Source organism: Oncorhynchus mykiss, chromosome 23, assembly GCF_057628025.1.
Source record: "Oncorhynchus mykiss isolate SJ-2025 chromosome 23, ASM5762802v1, whole genome shotgun sequence".
NCBI lineage: Eukaryota > Metazoa > Chordata > Actinopteri > Salmoniformes > Salmonidae > Oncorhynchus > Oncorhynchus mykiss.
In genome coordinates this window covers 11,842,593-11,864,124 of record NC_143044.1, presented here as the reverse complement: position 1 = coordinate 11,864,124, position 21,532 = coordinate 11,842,593, and the positions used below count along the sequence as shown (strand labels likewise).

The following is a 21,532-nucleotide window of genomic DNA, read 5'->3' as shown; positions in this document are numbered from 1 at the left end:
TTTATGCTGAGAAGTATAGCTTTATGCTGAAAAAAATTAAAAAGCCCAAACGAATACAGTGCATTCGGAATGTTTTCGGAATGTTTTCAGACTTTTTCCACATTTAGTTGCGTTACAGCTTTATTGATTAAATAAAAACATTTCCTGAGCAATCGGGGGAAGAAGGGCCTTGGTCAGGGAGGTGACCTGATGGTCACTCTGACAGAGCTCCAGAGTTCCTCTGTGGAGATGGAAGAACCTTCCAGATAGACAACCATCTCTGCTACACTCCACCAATCAGGCCTTTATGGTAGAGTGGCCAGACGGAAGCCACTCCTCAGTAAAAGGCACATGACAGCCCGCTTGGAGTTTGTGGAAATGTGGAAAAAATCAAGGGGTCTGAATACTTTCTGAATGCACTATATATTAAATTGCATAAATAAACTAGTACATTTCATAAATAAAATGAATTAAGTAGCTCAGGTCTTTAAAATATGGGCAACCTTTGATCCCTTTCTGGACCCTCTTTCATTCAGTTTCTTCTTCTCATCAGCAAAGAAGGACTCTGTGTTTCAGAAACTCACTTTATACAGAGGGGATATCACTCTTTCACACTGTGGTAAATAAAGCCAGTAAGTTTATTTAGAATTATTGCTTTCTGTTTTTAGAGGGAGAGAAACAAAAAGCCCACTTGCCTATTTTTTGAAAATTGTCAGTCCACATGTCAAGTGTAATTGCGCCATTGTATTTACCCAAGTTCTATCTCACCTCCAGGACCACCCACCAGTTAATACCTTTTTGATCTGATGCAGGGCTCTAGTGCCAGAGGAGAGAGAATCTCGGACGGAAACATTCACACCTCCGTGAATTTACCCAAGGATAGTCTAATAGCTCAGCTCGGTGTGAAAAATACCCCAATTTGTGCCACAGTTTAGACTACCGATAGATCAGCATTCTAACACCCCTTGTGATAGTGTGGCGCAATGACAGAATGATGCAATTTACCACCGTCTGCCACCATCTACCACAAACTGTTGCAGCATAAGCTCTAAACTTGTAATTGAGGAACCAATTACAGGACCGAAACAAATGATCTAATGATTCTGTCTCTTCGTAAAATCTGCATAGCTGGCATGGTTGTATCACCCATACTGTACATATAACATTTTATTGGTTGCAAGAATTCTGTATAATAATTTAAATAGAAACATTTTAAGTTTTGAATCCGGCGTTGTTTTGTGTATCAGTTTATAAACCATGTGCCATGGAATCGGTACATCGAAAATCTCTTCCCAACTATTTTGCAATTTATATGGCACAGCTGTCAATTTTTTGGTCCATTATTGAAACTGGTATACTTTTTTATTTATCACAATTTTCTTTAACCAATTTTGGTCTGTAATGCAGGGCCGACAGACAAGTTTCTTACTTTGTCCTCCTTACACTTGCCTCTTCCATTTTTGAGGTAATGCTGCAATTAGTTGTAATTTTAGGTAGAGCAGACATTTCCATATATTTTTGTTAACTGCATGTGCGACAACTCTCCACCAGTCCAACAAAGATTATAAAGATCATAACTTTTCCAATTTAATTTTTTATTTTTTATCAATTAGTATATTTGAGTTTGTATTATTTGTTTAGTCTTTTTTAGTGGATTAAACTGAAATGTCAACCAACCTTCTATGGCTTGTTTTAAAAATAGCAATAGTATTTTCTCAAAGTATTGCCATGCAGGACTTCACTGCTGTCGTTTGCCTTTCTCTGCCATTTTTCCAACTGTGAACGACAATGATATAGTGGCGGAGAGTCGACTCCAAAATAATTGATTCCGCAACTCCTTGCACATCGACTCTCTCATTTCTGAGTGTCAAATGTCACTCCCAAGTATTCACTCTTAAGAGTCCGAATTTTTGGAACCGAGGAGACTGATTAGTTGCCGTACTTCAGAGAACACAAACACCTGCGTCTTTAGCGTAGCAAGTGAGCACGGAGAGAGAGGGCAGGGGCACAATATATACAGGTCGGCCACCAGGCAGACAGAGTCAGAACCGTGCACTAGGCCTATCTATCAGCAATCAAAATCTGTATCTCACAATGAAATGAAATTATCAAAACTTCGCTCTCATACAGTAACACACAGTATCTGCGCATGTGCACGGGTTCACAGGGTGCTAGCCACTGAGGTATAAAGTTCCAGGGCACCAAAACAGTGGAGAGAATGAGCCTCGTGCTTAAAAGCTCTTTGTTGTAGAGTTAATTGACCCAATATGCTGTTTACTTTCTGAATCTACTTTATATCGCATAGTCTACCTTTAAATTACCCAATTTTCCCCAAGCCTTTATAATCTATCGTCTAGTTAGGCTATAACATGTCAAATAATATGTTTTGTGATAACTGCACTGTTATTTACATTATATTAAGAAAACAAATAACAGGTGTTCGGTTAGGGAATTTTCTTAATGTTAAGGATCCCGATTTCGTTTAAACATTTTAACGTTTAAACGTACACCCCCCTACTTTAAGTGGGGAAAGGATTCCATGTAGAACCTTGTTTTTAGTGAAAGGGTTCCACTTGGAACCAAAAGTAGTTATTTTCAGTGAATTCTCCTATATGGGGACAGTTAAAGATCCCTTTAATCCCTTTAAAGCACCTTCTTTGCTTACTTCAGACGTAGTTTAGACATTTGCACTAAAAACCTATCTGGCTTACAGGGTTTTCAGAAAATGATTTTACATTAAGAGATCATGGGAGAGTGTCATGGGAGACGGGGTGGTTGCGTAGGTGAGTGGGTGTCTGTGCATATGTGCATTAGGGTTGGTGGATAAGGAGATCGTTTAGAGATAATGAGATAACCATCACATTCTTAATCACAGGCACCAGACTCTCTCCCCTTCCTTCTCTCCCTCGCTCTCCCGCTCCCTCTCTCTGGGCACAAATTAAAGAAGAAGCTCAGCAGTGATGTGGTGACTGTGTTGTGTCACAGAGCCCAGTAAAGGATCAAACAGTGTCCTGTTCACCTAATGCCTCTCTCTGCCCATTCATACTCTTACTGGAATACACACTGTCACATTGTTTATGTGCCTCCATGCACCTCTCTCTCATCTTTTCTCCCCCCCCCCCCCCCCCCTCTCTCTTTCCCTCTCACAACATCCTATCTGTCCGGATTCTACTGCCTACTTTTTCCATTGGGTACCTGCCAACACCGGTCTCCATATGTACCTTTTAACGGTGGACCAAAACACAAGGTGTTTTATGTGTATGTGGGTTGTATATAGTTGTCTGTGAGACCGATGACACAAAAAGGAGTGAAAATCTAACTGAGTTACTGTGTAAATGAGGTTAGCGGTGAGGTAGCGTTAACGTACGTAATGTCAGAGTGCCATCAAGATGAGATGTGTTACCGATCAATGCACCGCAGAGGCTCTTGAATGAATTGTGCTGACGCACTGAGCTGAAAATTGAGCAACACAATCCAATTATCGCTGCTGCGTAAGCTTAGTACAAACTGGCTCTTCATCACAAATACACACACGCAAACACACATGCACGCACACACACACGATAAGTCAGTGGAAACTAACTTTGGCTCCTAGACTAGCACATGATGCAAATTGGTGGTTCTGTCCCGGCTCAGCAAATCTGATTACTCAAACACACAGCAGCACATTATGAGATTGGATCGTAGTGTCATTATTGATTCAATAACGGAGCACTATTTGGCAAGGGTAGGGCCTGGTCTTTATTGGATTCATGCTAGAGTGGTTGGACCAGAACCACAGATATCAACAACTCAGGGAAATCCACACAGGCTTAGTGAGTGGAGAGTGGGGTTGAGGGGGAATAAGCCTGGATTGAAGTTGCCCATAGACTGAGTGAAGGTAAGTTTTATGATGTGGAAGGTATCTATGGTCAACTACTATCCAGAGTAAGTTAAGCACTCACCTTGGCACCCACAAGCTCATAACATTTATACACGACCATCCTCAGAGAGCTTCCTACCTGTGCCCACATCGCTCTCTCTCTATCTTGAGACATACACTACCGTTAAAAAGTTCAGTCACTTAAAAATGTCCTTGTTTTTGAAAGAAATGCTCTGTTGTTCAGAGGACCTAGCCAACAACACAGCTAACACAATCATTTCAAACTGAAGCTGGAAAGACAACAAACTAGCTGCACTTTGTTTCGTTTGACCTTTTTTCAGTTTACATTTCTTTGTATATATCCATACAAATTATTGCAGCTGATTCATGATTACTACTGGTTGAGAAACGCTTCCTGCCTCTCTGTCTCTTCCCTACTCCTGACACATTCATTACCATGAGACACCTGTTGTATAAAAATAAATCAGTCAATTGAAATCAATTCATTAGGCTTCACAATGGAACTCAGGATCTGGTCACGGTATCTCTGAGCATTCAAATTGCCATCGATAACATGCAATTGTGTTCATTGTCCGTAGCATATGCCTGCCCATACCATAACCTCACCACCACCATGGGGCACTCTGTTCACAATGTTGACATCAGCAAATTGCTCGCCCACAAGACCCCATACGCATGGTCTGCGGTTGTGAGGCCGTTTGGACATACTGCCAAATTTGGTGCACCCCACAGTTTGGGAACCACTGTTTTAAACAACTTATTGGCCGATGTCAATTCAATTATTTTAATTCCATTGAGTTTTTGAAACTTTCCGTGAGCTCAATGCGCACATCGCACAGTTCCTCTAGAGATAAATCCGATCCAGACTGAACTGTGTGATGTAATAGGGAGTTGTAGTTTCCAACAGGTCAATATTCAACATAGTTTAGCGCATAAAATGTGGTAGGTATTTACAATGACCACAATCCATTGCGCATATACTTGTCCGGTCTGTGCTTCTTTTACGCCTGCTACTACTGAAGCGAGAAGCAGCAGCTGTTGCTTCGCGAGGTATCTCTACCTAAAAATACATGATCTAAGTTATTAATAGTTGGTATTCAGCAGTCATAAAAGTATAGCTTTTTTACTTTTTTATATATAAATATATAATAATAATAATAAATACATATATATATATATATATATATATATATATATATATATATATATATTAAAGGAATAGAGTCCGGCTTTAAACTTACTCTTGAAAGTTGTAATAGTAGAATGCACAATTTAGAAATTTGGTAGTGTTCATCAGTTCCTCTTGTCATGTTAGTCATTGCATACCTTAGAGAGCTAATATAACTTGTCAGAAATGTCCAGATCAACTAATCCATGTCAGCCCCCCCAAACAATTTGCTCATCGATATCATTGTAATTTTTTTGTCACTCAAATATGACATGAATACACATTAGACACATTGTTCGTAGTAATGATGGTCAGACCAAGGCGCAGCGTACTTCAAGTTCCATGTACTTTTAATGAATAAAGTGAAACTTAAGCAAATACAAAACATATAAAGGATAAATGAACCGTGACGACAATTCAGTGCAAACAGGCAACTAAACATAAACAACATCCCATAACCCACAGGTGGAAAAAATGCAACTTAAGTATGATCCCCAATTAGAGACAATGATTACCAGCTGAATCTAATTGGGAATCATACACAAACACCAACATAGAAAAATAAACCTACAACCCCACATAGAAATAATAAACTAGACTAAACCCCCCTAGTCACACCCCTAGTGGGAACTCATTAGCATGGCAGGCTTTGGTGCCTTCCTCCCGTGGGTTCAAAACAAAAGAGAGAATGATATGCTTTTGTAGTACCTAGTCTGTTTTCCTTTTTGTTTTGTCAACTTTCCGGCCTGTTCTCTGTGAAGTAGGCTACGGGAGTTTGGTAACTTTTTACAACTTGGCTTAGTGTTATATATCTGAACCTATCTATTTGGGATTCTCAATCGGCCAGTGACACGCTCGCCTCCCCCTGGCGTTGGTAGCTAACTCAGCCTGCACACTTTTAAAATATTTACCATCTAATGGTTCCCAGCCATCATTCAGTAAGTCTCTGCTCTCTCTTTGCTTTGATCAGTGGTTATGTTTTAGTTGTGTTGTGTTAGTTGGGTTCTAGCTAGTCTCCAGTAGTTGGGCTCTAGCTTGCCGACCATAACAATGGTGGCTGGATAGGCTAATAGCTGGTTGGCTAAATAGATAATGTTAGCTGACTGGCTCGCTTGCTGGCTAATATAACTGCATATAGCTAACAATCTTTGATAACTGGTTAGATGGCGTTATGTATTTCCAAAATTTTGGTTTACTTTAATGTAAGCTACTGTAGGTGTAGATAGCAACTGGCTGACTCATGTTGTGCTAACCAAACATTAGCAGGCTAGTAGGGCTAACTTTAGCAGGCTAGTAGGGCTAACGTTAGCAGTCTAGTTGACTAGCAACCTTGTAAGTTGATTTGTAACAATAAATTCATTTTTTTTGTAAGTTGTCTGAAAATGTAATTGAAACCCTTAGTCATGAGTGCTAACAATTTTGTTCAATTTGAAGTTATTTCTGTTGGAGTTTACATTATAGGGAATAGACTGACTTGCCAGGTCCTCCATATTACATCACCCCCCAGAAAAACATATTCCGACGTAACTTTGGAATTCTTTGGAATTCTGATAAGTTTTATGTAATAACTTGAAAAATAGAAAAGGAAGGTGTAACTTTTCATTGGGACATTTCAAATCCATATGTTGTATGTGGAAATGTTTATGCTGCCTACCCTTTAACCAATCGGAATGAGTGCCTAAACAATGTTTTAACCCTATCCCAAACCTTAACCCTTACTGTAGCCAATCGGAATGTGCCTAAACTTAACCCTTATAACTTTGGCATTTTACGTTTAGAGAAATGAAACGATACAGAGAGAGATGAGGAACAATACAGGGCAGCAGAAGCAACAACAACAACAACAAATTCCCCCCAAATTTGATGTTGGAGAAGCTTTGAAATTTGACATTTGATGAATGTGGATGAACGTCTAATTATGCTGGGAGGCTGTGAGAGCACGTTGAATAATCTGCACAGAATCTCAAACAGCATTGATCACTTGCACCATGTAATCTCAACTGCAATCCAGGTCATTTGGTTGTACTATTAGATAACGCACAGTAATAACACATTAAGTTGTTGGATAAATAAACAAAATATCTGATATTGTTTTCCCCATTTGAAATGGTTGAATGTGCAGTGATAACACATTTAGGTGACAACTAAATTAAAAATCAGACTGACTTTAATTGGAATTTGGTTGCGCTTTTAGATGGTTGAAAGCATTGTGGTAACACATTGGCAATTCATCAAACTTTTGAGTAGGTGAAAATGAACTCAGCAAAAAATGAAACGTCCATTTTTCAGGACCCTGTCTTTCAAATATAATTCGTAAAAATCTAAATAACTTCACAGATCTTCATTGTAAAGGGTTTATACACTGTTTCCCATAAACAATTCATGAACATGCACCTGTGGAACGGTCGTTAAGACACTGACAGCTTATAGCTTATAGACGGTAGGCAATTAAGGTCACAATTATGAAAACTTAGGACACTAAAGAGTCCTTTTTACTGACTCTGAAAAACACCAAAAGAAGGATGCCCAGGGTCCCTCTTCATCTGCATGAATGTGCCTTAGGCATGCGTTTTGGAGCTTTACACACTCTCTGTAGATGTGTCCACAATTGTGGCACTTTTCATTTTGGAATCGACATTCACTGTGCTGGTGATTATCTTCCCCACAACTTGGCTTAGACCTTTGTGATGTGGGCTGCTTTGTTCCTGTGTAACCTTGAGGACGGGACTGAGAAAAGTGTGACTTTTGTGAGCCTTTTTCACCACATGCATCACTGACCTTGTGAACACCTTTCTGATATTCTGCATGTCCCGATAGCTCAATAGTATCCCTGTGGGCAAGCTCAAGTCCAAGTGCTATATCACAGGCTTTCTTAAAGGTCAGGTCCTTCTCTGACAGAAGCCTTCTGTGATATGCTTCACCTGTGAGACCACCTACAAACTTGTCTCGGAGAGCGTCATCAAGAAATTGTGCAAACTCACATGTACTTGCCAGACTTTTTAAAAGCAAGGATGTAGTCAGCCACGGTTTCCCCTTGACTCTGGTGACGTTGGTCAAATCTGAAACGTTCTGCAATGAGAATTGGCTTAGGCTTGAAATTCCTTGAAAGGGTTTCAGTCAGTTCTGCATAGTTCAACTCCACTGCTTTTCTTGGTTCAATGAGACCTTTCAGCAATCCATACTCGGTTGGACCCAAAACACTGAGAAATACGTCTGCTTTCTTTTCATCTTAGATTTCATTTACAGCCAGCCAACACTCAAAACGCTCTAAATAGGACTCAAAATCCTCTTTTGTAGCCTCAAACTCTGGTACTCGACCAATGGTTGCCATTTTCACAGTTAATTGTTCAGTTTCCTCATTCCTTGTATTCCTTAATTTTCAGAAATGTCATCTAATTCTTCACTTCAGAAGTTTCTGCAATTACTTCATGCACTGCACTCATTTGTAATAATGTACACATAGTGTTACATTCCTTTTTTTCTACAATATTTCTCCACTGAGATCGCCTAATTTCAATGGGTTCAATTTGTTTTTTAATTTAACCACCAGAGGACAGTGTCGCTATCCTGGACTCCAATAGGCTTGCTACTTGGCAGCTCCTGAACACTGTTTCCTCCAGCCATGACGCTTGGCATTCAGGCCAAAGAGTTCAATCTTGGTTTCATCAGAACAGGGAATCTTGTTTCTCATGTTCTGAGAGTCTTTAGGTGCCTTTTGGCAAACTCCAAGCGGGTTGCCATGTGCCTTTTACTGAGGAGTGGCTTCCGTCTGGCCATTCTACCATAAAGGCCTGATTGGTGGAGTGCTGAAGTGCAGAGATGGTTGTCCTTCTTGAAGGTACTTCTATCTCCAATCAAGTTGTAGAAACATCTCAAGGGTGATCAATGGAAACAGGATGCACCTGAGCTCAGTTTCGACTCTTATAACAAAGGGTCTGAATACTTATGTAAATAAGATATTCCTTTTTTAATTTTTAATAAATGATCTACAATTTCTAACAACCTGTTGTTGTTTTGTCATTATGGGTTATTGTGTGTAGATTGATGAGGGATATTGTTTATTTAATCCATTTTAGAATAGGGTTGTAACGTAACGTAACAAAATGTGGAAAAAGTAAAGAGGTGTGAATACTTTCCGAATGAACTGCATGTGTGTCCATCTCTTGTGGTGCATTGTGAGGCTCAGTAGCGGTGTGTGGGTAAAATCACCATGGAAACCATGTGATTATGTGTTGCGATAATTGCGTTGTTTGCTCTATAACCTGTTAGTTCATATGCTTTGACACCGTGATATATAGGCCTAAAGCCGAGACAATAAGAAGACACAGTAGCAGAATAAAGAGAGCAACATCTGTGCAGTGAAGTCCACAAAACATATTGCATGTAACAAACATGACCTACAGCAAGTTAATGTTTCCAACATTTAACAACTATTGATTTAGAGTTACGGCAAGTCGCAAAGAAAACAGCCGCCGACTCCACAATTCCAGCACCATTTCAACTTCAACATTTCAACATCATCTAATCAATCTAATCAATATGCTAATATGCTAAAAACTTTTTAGTCCAATCAGCGTAAACTAAATATGATGTGTGTGTGTGTGTGTATGCGTGTGTCAAATCGGTCACATACATATATATATATATATTTTTTTAAATGAATTTTACCCCCTTTTCGTGGTATCCAATTGTTAGTAGTTACTGTCTTGTCTCATCACTACAACTCGTACGGGCTCGGGAGAGACGAAGGTCGAAAGCCATGCGTCCTCCGAAACACAACCCAACCAAGCTGCAATGCTTCTTAACACAGCACGCATCCAACCCGGAAGCCATCAATGTGTCAGAGATACACCATGCACCTGGCGACCTGGTTAGCATGCACTGCACCTGGCACGCCACAGGAGTGCGCAATGAGACAATGATATCCCTACCGGCCAAACCCTCCCTAACCCGGACGACGCTAGGCCAATTGTGCGTCGCCCCATGAACCTCCCGGTCACAGCGACAGAGCCTGGGCTCGAACCCAGAGTCTCTGGTGGCCCTAGACCACTGCGCCACCTGGGAGGCCCCATACACATATTTAGCAGACGTTATTGCGGGTGTATTCCTAGCTCCAACAGTGCAGTAATATTTACAATTCACACACAAATCTATAAGTAAAATAATGGAATTAAGAAATGTATAAATATTAGGACGATCAATGTCGGGGTGGCATTGACTAAAATACAGTAAAATAGAATACAGTATGTTGATGCACCTGTACTGACCTTGCCTTCTGGATGATAGCGGGGTGAACAGGCCGCAGCTCGGGTGGTTGATGTCCTTCATGATCTTTTTTGGCCTTCCTGTGACGGGTGCTGTAGGTGTCCTGGAATGCAGGAAGTGTGCCCCCGGTGATGCGTTGGACAGACCGCACCACCCTCTGGAGAGCCCTGCGGTTGCAAGTGGTGCAGTTGCCCTACCAGGCGGTGATACATCCTGACAGGATGCCCTCAATTGTGCAGCTGTAAACTTCTGAGGGTCTTAGGGGCCAAGACAAAATTATTCAGCCTCTGTTGTGCTGTTGCGCCTTCTTCACCACACTGTCTGTGTGGGTGGACCATCTCAGATTGTAAGTGATGTGTACGCCGAGGATCTTGAAGCTTTCCACCTTCTCCACTGCAGTCCCGTCAATGTGGATAGGAGCATGCTCCCTCTGCTGTTTTCTAAAGTCCACGATCAGCTCCTTCATTTTGTTGACGTTGAGGGAGAGGTTATTTTCCTGGCACCACTCACCTCCCTGTAGGCTCTCGTCATTGTTGGTAATCAGGCCTACTATGGTTGTGTCTTCTGCAAACTTGATTGAGTTGGAGGCATGTGTGCCATGCAGTCATTGGGTGAACAGGGAGTACAGGAGGGAGCTGAGTATGCACCCTTGTGGGTTGAGGATCAGTGAAGTAGAGGTATTGTTTCCTACCTTCACCACCTGGGGGCGGCCTGTCAGGAAGTCCTGGGATTCAAACCCAGGGCCCCGAGCTTGATGATGAGCTTGGAGGGTACTATGGTGTTGAAGGCTGAGCTGTAGTCAATGAACAGCATTCTAACATAGGTATTCCTCTTGTCCAGGTGGGATAGGGCAGTGTGCAGTGCAATGGTGATTGCATCATCTGTGGATCTATTGTGGCGGTAAGAAAAATGGAAGTGGGTCTAGGGAGTCATTTAAGGTAGAGGTGATATGATCCTTAACTTGCCTCTCGGAGCACTTTATGATGGCAGAAGTGAGTGCTATGGGGCGATAGTCATTTAGTTTAGTTACCTTTGCTTTCTTGGGTACAGGAACAATGGTGGACATCTTGAAGGAAGACGGGACAGCAGACTGAGATAGGGAGAGATTGAATACGTCCGTAAACACTCCAGCCAGCTGGTCTGCGCATGCTCTGAGGACATGGCTAGGGATGCCGTCTGGGCCGGCAGTCTTGCGAAGGTGAACACGCTTAAATGTCTTACTCATGTCAGTCACGGAGAACAAGAGCCCACAGTCCTTGGCAGCGGGCCACGTTGATGGCACTGTGTTATCCTCAAAGCAGGCGAAGAAGGTGTTTAGCTTGTCTGGGAGCAAAATGTCGGTGTCCACGATGTGGCTAGTTTTCCCTTTGTAATCTGTGATTGTCTGTAGACCCTGCCACATACGTGTCATATCTGAGTCGTTGAATTGCAACACTTTTCTCTGTACTGACGTTTTGCCTGTTTGATTGACTTACAGAGGGAAAAACTACACTGTTTGTATTCAACCATATTCCCAGTCACCTTGCCATGGTTAAATGAGGTGGTTTGCGCTTTCAGTTTAGCGCGAATGCTGCTATCTATCCACAGTTTCTGGTTTGGGTAGGTTTTAATAGTCACAGATGGAACAACATCCCCTATACACTTCCTGATGAACTCAGTCACCTTGCGAAAGTATTCAGCCCCCTTGAACTTTGCGACCTTTTGCCACATTTCAGGCTTCAAACATAAAGATATAAAACTGTATTTTTTTGTGAAGAATCAACAACAAGTGGGACACAATCATGAAGTGGAACGACATTTATTGGATATTTCACACTTTTTTAACAAATCAAAAACTGAAAAATTGGGCGTGCAAAATTATTCAGCCCCTTTACTTTCAGTGCAGCAAACTCTCTCCAGAAGTTCAGTGAGGATCTCTGAATGATCCAATGTTGACCTAAATGACTAATGATGATAATACAATAAATACAAATTAACTTTTTGGCAACAATACAAAACGTTATGTTTGGCGTAAAAGCAACACAGCTCATCACCCTGAACACACCATCCCCACTGTCAAACATGGTGGTGGCAGCATCATGGTTTGGGCCTGCTTTTCTTCAGCAGGGACAGGGAAGATGGTTAAAATTGATGGGAAGATGGATGGAGCCAAATACAGGACCATTCTGGAAGAAAACCTGATGGAGTCTGCAAAAGACCTGAGACTGGGACGGAGTTTGTCTTCCAACAAGACAATGATCCAAAACACAAAGCAAAATCTACAATGGAATGGTTCAAAAATAAACATATCCAGGTGTTAGAATGGCCAAGTCAAAGTCCAGACCTGAATCCAATCGAGAATCTGTGGAAAGAACTGAAAACTGCTGTTCACAAATGCTCTCCATCCAACCTCACTGAGCTCGAGCTGTTTTGCAAGGAGGAATGGGAAAAAAATTCAGTCTCTCGATGTGCAAAACTAATAGAGACATACCCCAAGCGACTTACAGCTGTAATCGCAGCAAAAGGTGGCGCTACAAAGTATTAACTTAAGGGGGCTGAATAATTTTGCACACCCAATTTTTCAGTTTTTGATTTGTTAAAAAAGTTTGAAATATCCAATAAATGTCGTTCCACTTCATGATTGTGTCCCACTTGTTGTTGATTCTTCACAAAAAAATACAGTTTTATATCTCTATGTTTGAAGCCTGAAATGTGGCAAAAGGTCACAAAGTTCAAGGGGGCCGAATACTTTCGCAAGGCACTGTACATTAATGTTAACATATCCCAGTCCATGTGATAAAAACAATCTTGAAGCATGGATTCCGATCGGTTTGAGTTTCTACCTATAGGAAGGGAGGGAAAAATGGAGTCGTGATCTGATTTGCCAAAGGGAGGGCGGGGGAGGGCCTTGTAGGCATCCCGGAAGAGAGAATAGCAGTAGTAGTGTTTGTGTGTACACGCACATGCAAGTAGCAAAAACATGTTGACTCACACTACTTGTAGAGAAACGCCAATGCCGTCCTCTTTCATGTTGCCTGAATGGTCTATGACTCTGCCATCCAGTACAAGCTGTTAGTTTTGGTTGTCCTAGGCTACCTGGCTAAAATGCTTGCTCACTAGGCTGACTTCCTTTCATAGGCAAACGATGCGCCAGGCCAGCTCGTTAACATTACCCAGCCAACTAAATCTAGCTACATGTTGAACTTACAGTAAAATTATAAAAAAGGATTAAAAAAGTCAAAATCCCTATCTCCATCCATAGCTTATTTAGGAAAGGGATGATTTTAGCTAGCTAACTGGCCACCGGAGGACAACGACATGCAACAATTCAAGTTTTCTGTCAATAACATTTGGCTTCTAATGTGATGTGATTGGTGTGAAGCCAAATCCAAACTGGCTTCCCTTGACACTTTTGTTTGGTGCGCCAGGACCATTCACAGCTGAGCTCACTCAGTTTAGCTCAACGCTGATTGGTTATTTTATTTTATTTTATTTATCAAGGGAGGCGAAATGCTCGCTGGCTTCCCTAGCATTCAGTGCTACGCCTGCAACAATGTCATGCTCTTTTTGAACCGACAGCATAGATAGGCTACACATACAGAGACAGATGGGCGCTGTTCCGTTCACTTGGATGCTTTCCCCCGGGAGACACATTCAGCCTCTTGTGAATTGAAGGAAATTTATGAAACCTAGAGAAATTAAAGAAAAATGACTTTGTATGTTTTTTTCTTGATCATTTTTTGGAGGAAGCCTGGCTTCCCTTGGCATCAATGAATAAACGCCACTTGTGAGGCTGAGTTGTGGTCAGGGCAGATGTAAGGACTTAACCCCGGTGACCCTGCTGTCCCGCCTGAACAAATAAACCATCAACATCCTGCTTCACAGCCCCTCGCCGTGCCCCATCTTACCCAACCTGACAGCTCCATTACCTTCACATACTCCTCCCTACACTCCACGGCCACGATTCAGCTGCAGTGTTAGGAGACTATTTTAACTTAAATCAAATAAAAAGTCAGCACAAATAAGTGTGTGTGTGTGTGTGTGTGTGTGTGTGTGTGTGTGTGTGTGTGTGTGTGTGTGAGAACTTTGAGTCTGCAACTGATGGGGATTGGACACGCATTAATTCTGTCTCGTGTGTGTGTGTGTTTTTGTTTGTTTGTGTTTGGTTTTGCTATGCTAGGACCAGAAGTCCTCACAAGGATACTTCATCAACGAAAATGTGGATAAGTGGGCACATCAACAGATTTTCACCTTGTCAGCTCAGGTATCCAAACCAGAAACCTTTAGGTTACTGGCCCAATACTCTAACCGCTAGGCTACCTACCACCCAACCTACTGAGTCTACCTATAATGTAATTTACTATTTCAGATCCCATGATGAGAAATTAGATCTCTAACTTTGACTAAAGGAGTCCGATAACATAAAATATGATTTCTCAACCCGAACTGTACCGAGTACGGTTATGTGCACACAATAATAGTTCGATTTAAACGTTTACATGCTTTGCAAGAAGAATGATTACCCTAATAGTCCTGTTTACATGGACACATCTGAAATCAGGCTTCCTGATGGGAGTTTGATAAATGCAGAAAATCGCCAATCAAAATAAACCTTTTACCACAACGACAAACCATTTCTGTATGGACCTCACTTTGTGCATAGGGGCATTGTCATGCTGAAACACAAAGTTGGAAGCACAGAATCGTCTACAATGTCATTGTATGCTGTAGCATTAAGATTTCCCTTCAATGAAACTAAGGGGCCTAGCACAAACCATGAAAAAGCCCCAAACCATTATTCCTCCTCCACCATACTTTACAGTTGGCACTAAGCATTCGTGCAGGTAGAGTTCTCCTGGCATCCGCCAAACCCAGATTCGTCCGTCTGACTGCCAGATGGTGAAGCGTGATTCATCACTCCAGAGAACGCGTTTATACCACTCCAGCCGACGCTTAGCATTGCACATCTTAAGCTTGTGTGCGGCTGCTCGGCCATGGAAACCCATAACATGAAGCTCCCGACAAACGGTTATTGTGCTGACATTTCTTCCAAAGGCAGTTTGGAACACGATAGTGAGTGTTGCAACACAGGACAAATGATTTTTACCAGCTATGCGCTTCAAACCTCGGCCTTCCCATTCTGTGAGCTTGTGTGGCCTACCACTTCACAGCTGAGCCGTTGTTGCTCCTAGACGTGTCCACTTCACAATAACAGCACTTTCAGTTGACTGGGCAATTCTAGCAGGGCAGAAATTTGATGAACTGACTTGTTGGAAAGGTGTCATCCTATGACGGTTCCACGTCAAAAATCACTGAGCTCTTCAGTAAGGCCATTCTACTGTCAATGTTTGTCGATGGAGATTGCAAGGCTGTGCATTCGATATTATACACCTGTCAGCAACAGGTGTGGCTAAAATAGCCGAATCCACTAATTTGAAGGGGTGTCCACATACTTTTGTATATATGGTGTACTTCCGTATGAGACTGCTATTATTGAAGTTGTTTGTGGTGACATCAAAAAATGAGGGGTGTTGTACAAAACAAAGTAATCAGAGATTTGGATGCTCTCTGACCAATCAGAGTATCAAAGCCAATGACGAATTATCAAAACGCAGCTTTACCCTCGTGTTCTGTCTCTGGCCCAACCCATCGGTTTCTGGGACAAATCAGACCAGTCTGGAATGGATTTCCATTCTACAAATCGTCAGGGAGGTACTCAGAGCCACACTCATTGCAGAGAAGAAACTAACGTCCGTGGGTGTGATGTAGCGTTTGGCCGGTGCAAGGAATATGGGTAGCCTATCAAGATTCATGTGTTATCACTATGACTTATCTAATAGCAGAACCAAATGACCTGGATTGCTGTTGAGATTACATTAAAAGTATCAATGCCGTTCGAGATTCTGCACAGATTATTGCAGCAATTGTGAAGATCTCCACAGATCTGCGATGACCTATGCATGCTATCTTGATCATGCACACTTTATATGATTACATAAAACATTTATAGTTGCAGTAACCTCAAAATGTTGCCATGGATGTGTTACTCATTCTAAGGTTGAATGTTACATTAGTTTGTGAGATAGCCTTAACTTTAGGCTATTTACTGTATTACAATAGTAATATTGAATTGTGTTTGTCAACATTTAAAGGAGATGTATCTACTGCTTCGATAGTTCCATCTGAGCCACTGGCTTAATCCCATTCTTTAATGTATATTTTTGGCTGAGTTGAAGATGTGAATCCAACATATAATTTGTGAACTTGTTCACAAGTTAATAGGCTATTTATTGTATTTCAAATGTGATATTGAATTGTGTCTGGTTGTCAACGCAACCAAATATCAACATTTGAGGGAGATTTATCTTCTGCTTAGATAGTTCCATCTATGTCATTTAGTCTGGATATAATTCCAGTTTGTCTACAAATCAATAATTGATACGTTGGATTCACATCTCTATCTCAACCCCCCAAAAAATGTAAATGCACTTCAAATAAAGTCGGATATGATTTAGTCCTATTTTTGTACTTTGATTGTTGGTTGAAATGGAGACGTGAATGCAACATATGGTGCTGGCACATGCGCAGATTAAATACACCACTGGAAATCTGATTAAGCTGTTTACATATCCTAATCATTTGAAAGATTGCTCAGAAAACCAGGTGTTTCAATCGGCGTATGCTTACTTCAATTATGACTTTACGCCGATTAAGATGAGCAGAGTAAGGTGTTTACATGACTAATACCATACGTGGCCTACTACCATAATCACTTTAATATCGAGTGATTAGTGTGCGTGTAAACATGATTAGTGTGCGTGTAAACATACTCGTATGGCACTACTCTACAACAGCAGCATCCAACTGTTACAATGAAACAATCCAGACAAGGCACTTGGACACTTGGATCCACAGCCTTTTTTTGATTTTGCTAAACTTTTCGGTCCAGGTGTTAGCTGAACAACAAAAAAATTGTTTGCCTAAACTTATCTCTGTAAATTTCAAATGATGTATTTGCTCAATTTGTCTCATACAGTAACTAATTATTATGTGGGCATCTTAACTAGAAAAGGCTGTGCAACTGGTTACACATACAGTGATTTTAACATAGAACTTAGATATTTGATACACATTGACATTTCCCATGTATACAGGAAATTGTATTACTGACCTGGGATTTGAACTCACAACCACTTGGTTCATTCTGATCTTCCTGATATGCCACTATGTCTGTGTCAATTGATCAGTTAATCTGTCTATTCCCTCATCATTGATTTGCTTTACTTATTTATTTATTTATTTATTTATTTTTTTTGGGGGGGGGGGGTTCTGTATAGTTGTCTAATGTTGGAAGGGCATATTACTCTGTTTTAATGTTACTCCTTAATTTTCTCCTTAATTTCGTTTTTCTTGAGTGTACTTTTAACAGAGCTTAGATTTACTTTGAACTGCAAAGTGTGGCCATACAGGTGAAATCTGTTATTTACACAGTGGCATAGCAGAAAAATTGGAATGCTGTGAACCAATAGGTTGTGTGTTCCCAGTTGAGAACATGTTGAATAATAATTAGTGTATAAATGAACATGCACAATGTAATCATGTGTGTCAAATATGTCAATTGAAAACATTGTATGTTAAAAGTACGGTATCTAACACATAATTTTAAATTGACTGAATGTTTGCCAACATTTTCTCATTTTGAAGCTAAGTTTGGGCCAAATTAAAAATGCTCAGTTAACACTTTGACAAAAAGATTGAATAACGATTTTTTTTAACAGTGTGGTTCTGGTAGCCTACACTTCACCTGGACAAAACCTCTAATCATTCCCTTTCCCCTACGTAGCTTTGTGCGCTGGGAGAATTCCCAGCAACAGGTGACTGATTTAGTACCCTGCCATAAAAGTACTGTTTAAATCTGTTTAGATTACATGATAACAGCTCGTATACTCACACGAAGGCGTGGTAGATGAACGCCCATGCCCTGGGTCTCTCCAGCACATTGTAGAGGTAATTCTGCAGACGCCGGTAGCGCACATTCCTGCGCCCGCTCTGCGCGCTGTAGATGAGCGGCTTCCCGAGCAAACTCATCCGGGCGCCCTTTTGCCTCTCCGCGCCGTCTGCACCTGCAGGGCCCAGCGAAAGCATCCTGTCTCCGACTCGAACCGCGTTGTTCATCATCCTCCGTCCAGACTCCACATCTTTCAACCCGTAGTCCTGAGCCCGACGCCCTGGGGAGGTTTTCATCCAGAGCCCAGTACCGGCCTCATCGCCACTGTGGTTGCGGGGCATGGCATCACCAACGCCGGCTGGGGATGTGCAGCTGGTACCGGGGACGTGCACATAGAGTGTAGATAAGTTTGCACAAAGGTGTAGGAAAGAAAACCATACGGCTATATTCATGAATTCATTGAAATAACTACAATAAACACTAGGCTATTTTATTGTCTCATCCTCTATCTCGGTGGTCTGTCTACTGGGGTTCGGTGCGGTAAGTAGAATTCTGGGGTTTGGAGACTTCTGTGCCCACGGCGCTTTGGCCATCTGCGCGAGGCGCAAAAGAGCAGGGTTATGAAGGAGTGTCAACGACTCCCGGACAGAAATTTGGCGAGGGGAGGAAATCACCCGACACTAACTCCCTCCCCCCTTCTCTTTCTCTGACTTCATATGTAATATCCACGCGGCTCAGGATTTGCACAGACAGACAAGAGGATTGATGTTTCTGAACCAGGTGCGAGCTAGTTTACCGAATTGTGGCACTTTGTTTGGTTCTTCACTGCGCGCGTCTTCAATCGTGAAACGGCAGTTATCTAGAATGTTTAATCACTCAGAAACCAAGTATGTGGTATTAGAGAGCACCAACAAGCCAATGGCTACCAGGGAATCGATGTGAAGCTTCAGCAGAGCCGGGTGTCATGCATGTGCAGTGCTGAGGAAAATCTATTCGGGATAAGTGTAATAATCTGTATTCGGAAACACTGCCTCGATATAATCACACACTGCGACCTCACCTCTAAAATATCAACGGGCTCCTATGGAATAAACTCCAATTAAGCGCGTGTAGGCTTTTACACTTCCATTTTAAAGGCGGGTGAATAAACGGTCATCCAAAACAAGAAACTAACTCGCGTCAAAAGCAGATATACACATCGGGTAAATCCAGTTCCTCACTGTCCTCCCTCCTACTCACGGTGTCCCAGATTGTCGGATTGTAGACTCTAATGTAGCGCTGAATATGGGCTTTGACAATTACAACGAGATTCATCCGTGGCCAAAGTGTCGTCGGTCTGATGTCCATGTTCGTTTACTTTCGTTTCAAATACGATTTTCTGTCCTCATTTTTGTTTATGTAAATACGTTTATTTGAACTTTTTGCGCTTGTGACTCTGGGTCACACTCTTCACAGGCAACATGGATTTTGTCCGACCACGTGACCTCAAGTGAAACACACACACACACACACACACACACACACCGTATACATTGTAGCCTATTAGGCCTATGCAGCGGGATTAAACAAACTACCCACTGGGCAAAAACTTGTTGAATCAACGTTTTTTCCAGGTCATTTCAACAACAAAAATTCAATGTGATGACGTTGATGGAAAGCGGATTGGATTTGCAAAAAGTCATCAACCTAAGGGAATTTTGTATTTTTTTCCCACCCAACTTTTAACCTAAATCCAATGTCATGGTGGCATTTGTTGATTTCACGTTGAATTCACGTTAGTTGGCAATTTAACCAAATGTATATGGAGTTGATCTGACATCTGTGCCCAGTGGGTATAGCCTACACTCTCATTGAAAAACGTTTCAATTGCACATGGACTGTGTCAGGGCAGGGAAATGTTTGTGAAATCATATTCATTCTGGGAAAGAAAAAAAAAAACATAGACCTAAAAAAAATCTACGTTATACAGTACTGCAGACGGTGCAGATGCTGTATGTAAAGCAATTACAGAGCAACCTACATTAGCTTTAAAATGCAGTGATGTGTTGTAGGCCTATATGTCATGTAGCCTATATATAAACTATTTGATTTCGTTATCTATACCCAGGGAAGCACCAGTGGGGTGCCTCTAGTTACATTTCTGACAGCTCGCTTAGTAAATTAAAACCTCACAATCAATTTATGTGATTGCTCTCTAAAAGCCTCCTTATTTTGGTAAAACAGAGACTGAGAGACCTCATCTCCAATAAGATCTCTCTCTCTCTCTCTCTCAATTCAAATGTATTTATTGGCATGGGAAACATTGCCAAAGCAAATGGAATAGACAATAAACAAAGGGGAAATTAACAAGGGAAACATTAGTAATCAAGTTTTAAGAGAAAATAGACATTTCAAATGTTATTTTATTGGCTATGTACAGTGTTGTAACAATGTGTAAGTAGTTATTATTTATATTTATAAACATAAATATAGGTTGTATTTAAAATGTTTGTACTCCACTGGTTACCCTTTTGTCATGGCAACAGGCCACAAATCTTTCTGCAGTATCTGCGGTATTTCGCCTAACAGATATGGGAGTTCATCAATGTTTGATTTGTTTTCAAATTCTTTGTTGATCTGGGGGAATATGTGTCTCTAATGTGGTCATACATTAGAGAGGTTAGGAAGTGTAGCTCAGTTTCCACCTAATTCTGTGGGCAGTGGGCACGGAGCATGTCATCTTTGAAGAGCCAGTCTGTACATGCTCACTGAGTCTGTACATAGTCAAGGATTTTCTTAATTTAGGGTCAGTCACAGTGGGTCAGTCATTGTGTACTGTTTGTTTAGGGCCAGATAGCATTCCAATTTACTCTGTTTTTTGGTTGATTCTATCCAGTGTGTCAAATAGTTATCTTTTTGCTTTCTAATAATTTGGGTGGGTCTAAATGTGTTACTGTCCTGGGTCTGTGGGGTCTGTTTGTGTTTGTGAACAGATCCCCAGAACCAGCTGACTGAGGGGATTCTTCTCCAGGTTAATCTCTCTGTAGGTGAGGACCTTGGGGTGGAATGTGTGGGCATCGCTTCCTTTTAGGTGGTTGTACAATCTTTGCTGGATTTTATAACCAGCAGGTATAGCCCTAATTCTGCTCTGCATGCATCTCTCTCTCGCACGCGCACGCACGCACAGACAGACAGACAGACAGACGCATTATATCCAAACATTCTGTAGCACCCTACTCTTTTCAAATACAGTGGAAAGAAGACAGGGAATGTGTCCCTCAAATTAATCTCTTAGACTAAGAATAGAGTTACCATTTGGCCCACAGGCATC

The 21,532-nt window shown here is 41.4% G+C and overlaps 1 protein-coding gene across 7 annotated transcripts in view; it reads right to left on the bottom strand.

The window, feature by feature from the left end:
• Nucleotides 1-19,703, bottom strand: part of LOC110502446 (potassium voltage-gated channel subfamily KQT member 5) — a 141,383-nt gene extending 121,680 nt beyond the window's left edge. For 6 of the 7 annotated variants that reach the window (XM_036960013.2, XM_036960018.2, XM_036960015.2 and 3 more), the window contains exon 1: nt 18,226-19,703. In XM_036960013.2, coding sequence (XP_036815908.1) covers nt 18,226-18,674 — 449 coding nt within the window. In that variant the 5' untranslated portion in view covers nt 18,675-19,703. The remainder of the gene's footprint in view (nt 1-18,225) is intronic. The other variant, XM_090216926.1, reaches the window with a different exon arrangement.
• Between the last annotated feature and the right edge of the window lie 1,829 nt (nt 19,704-21,532).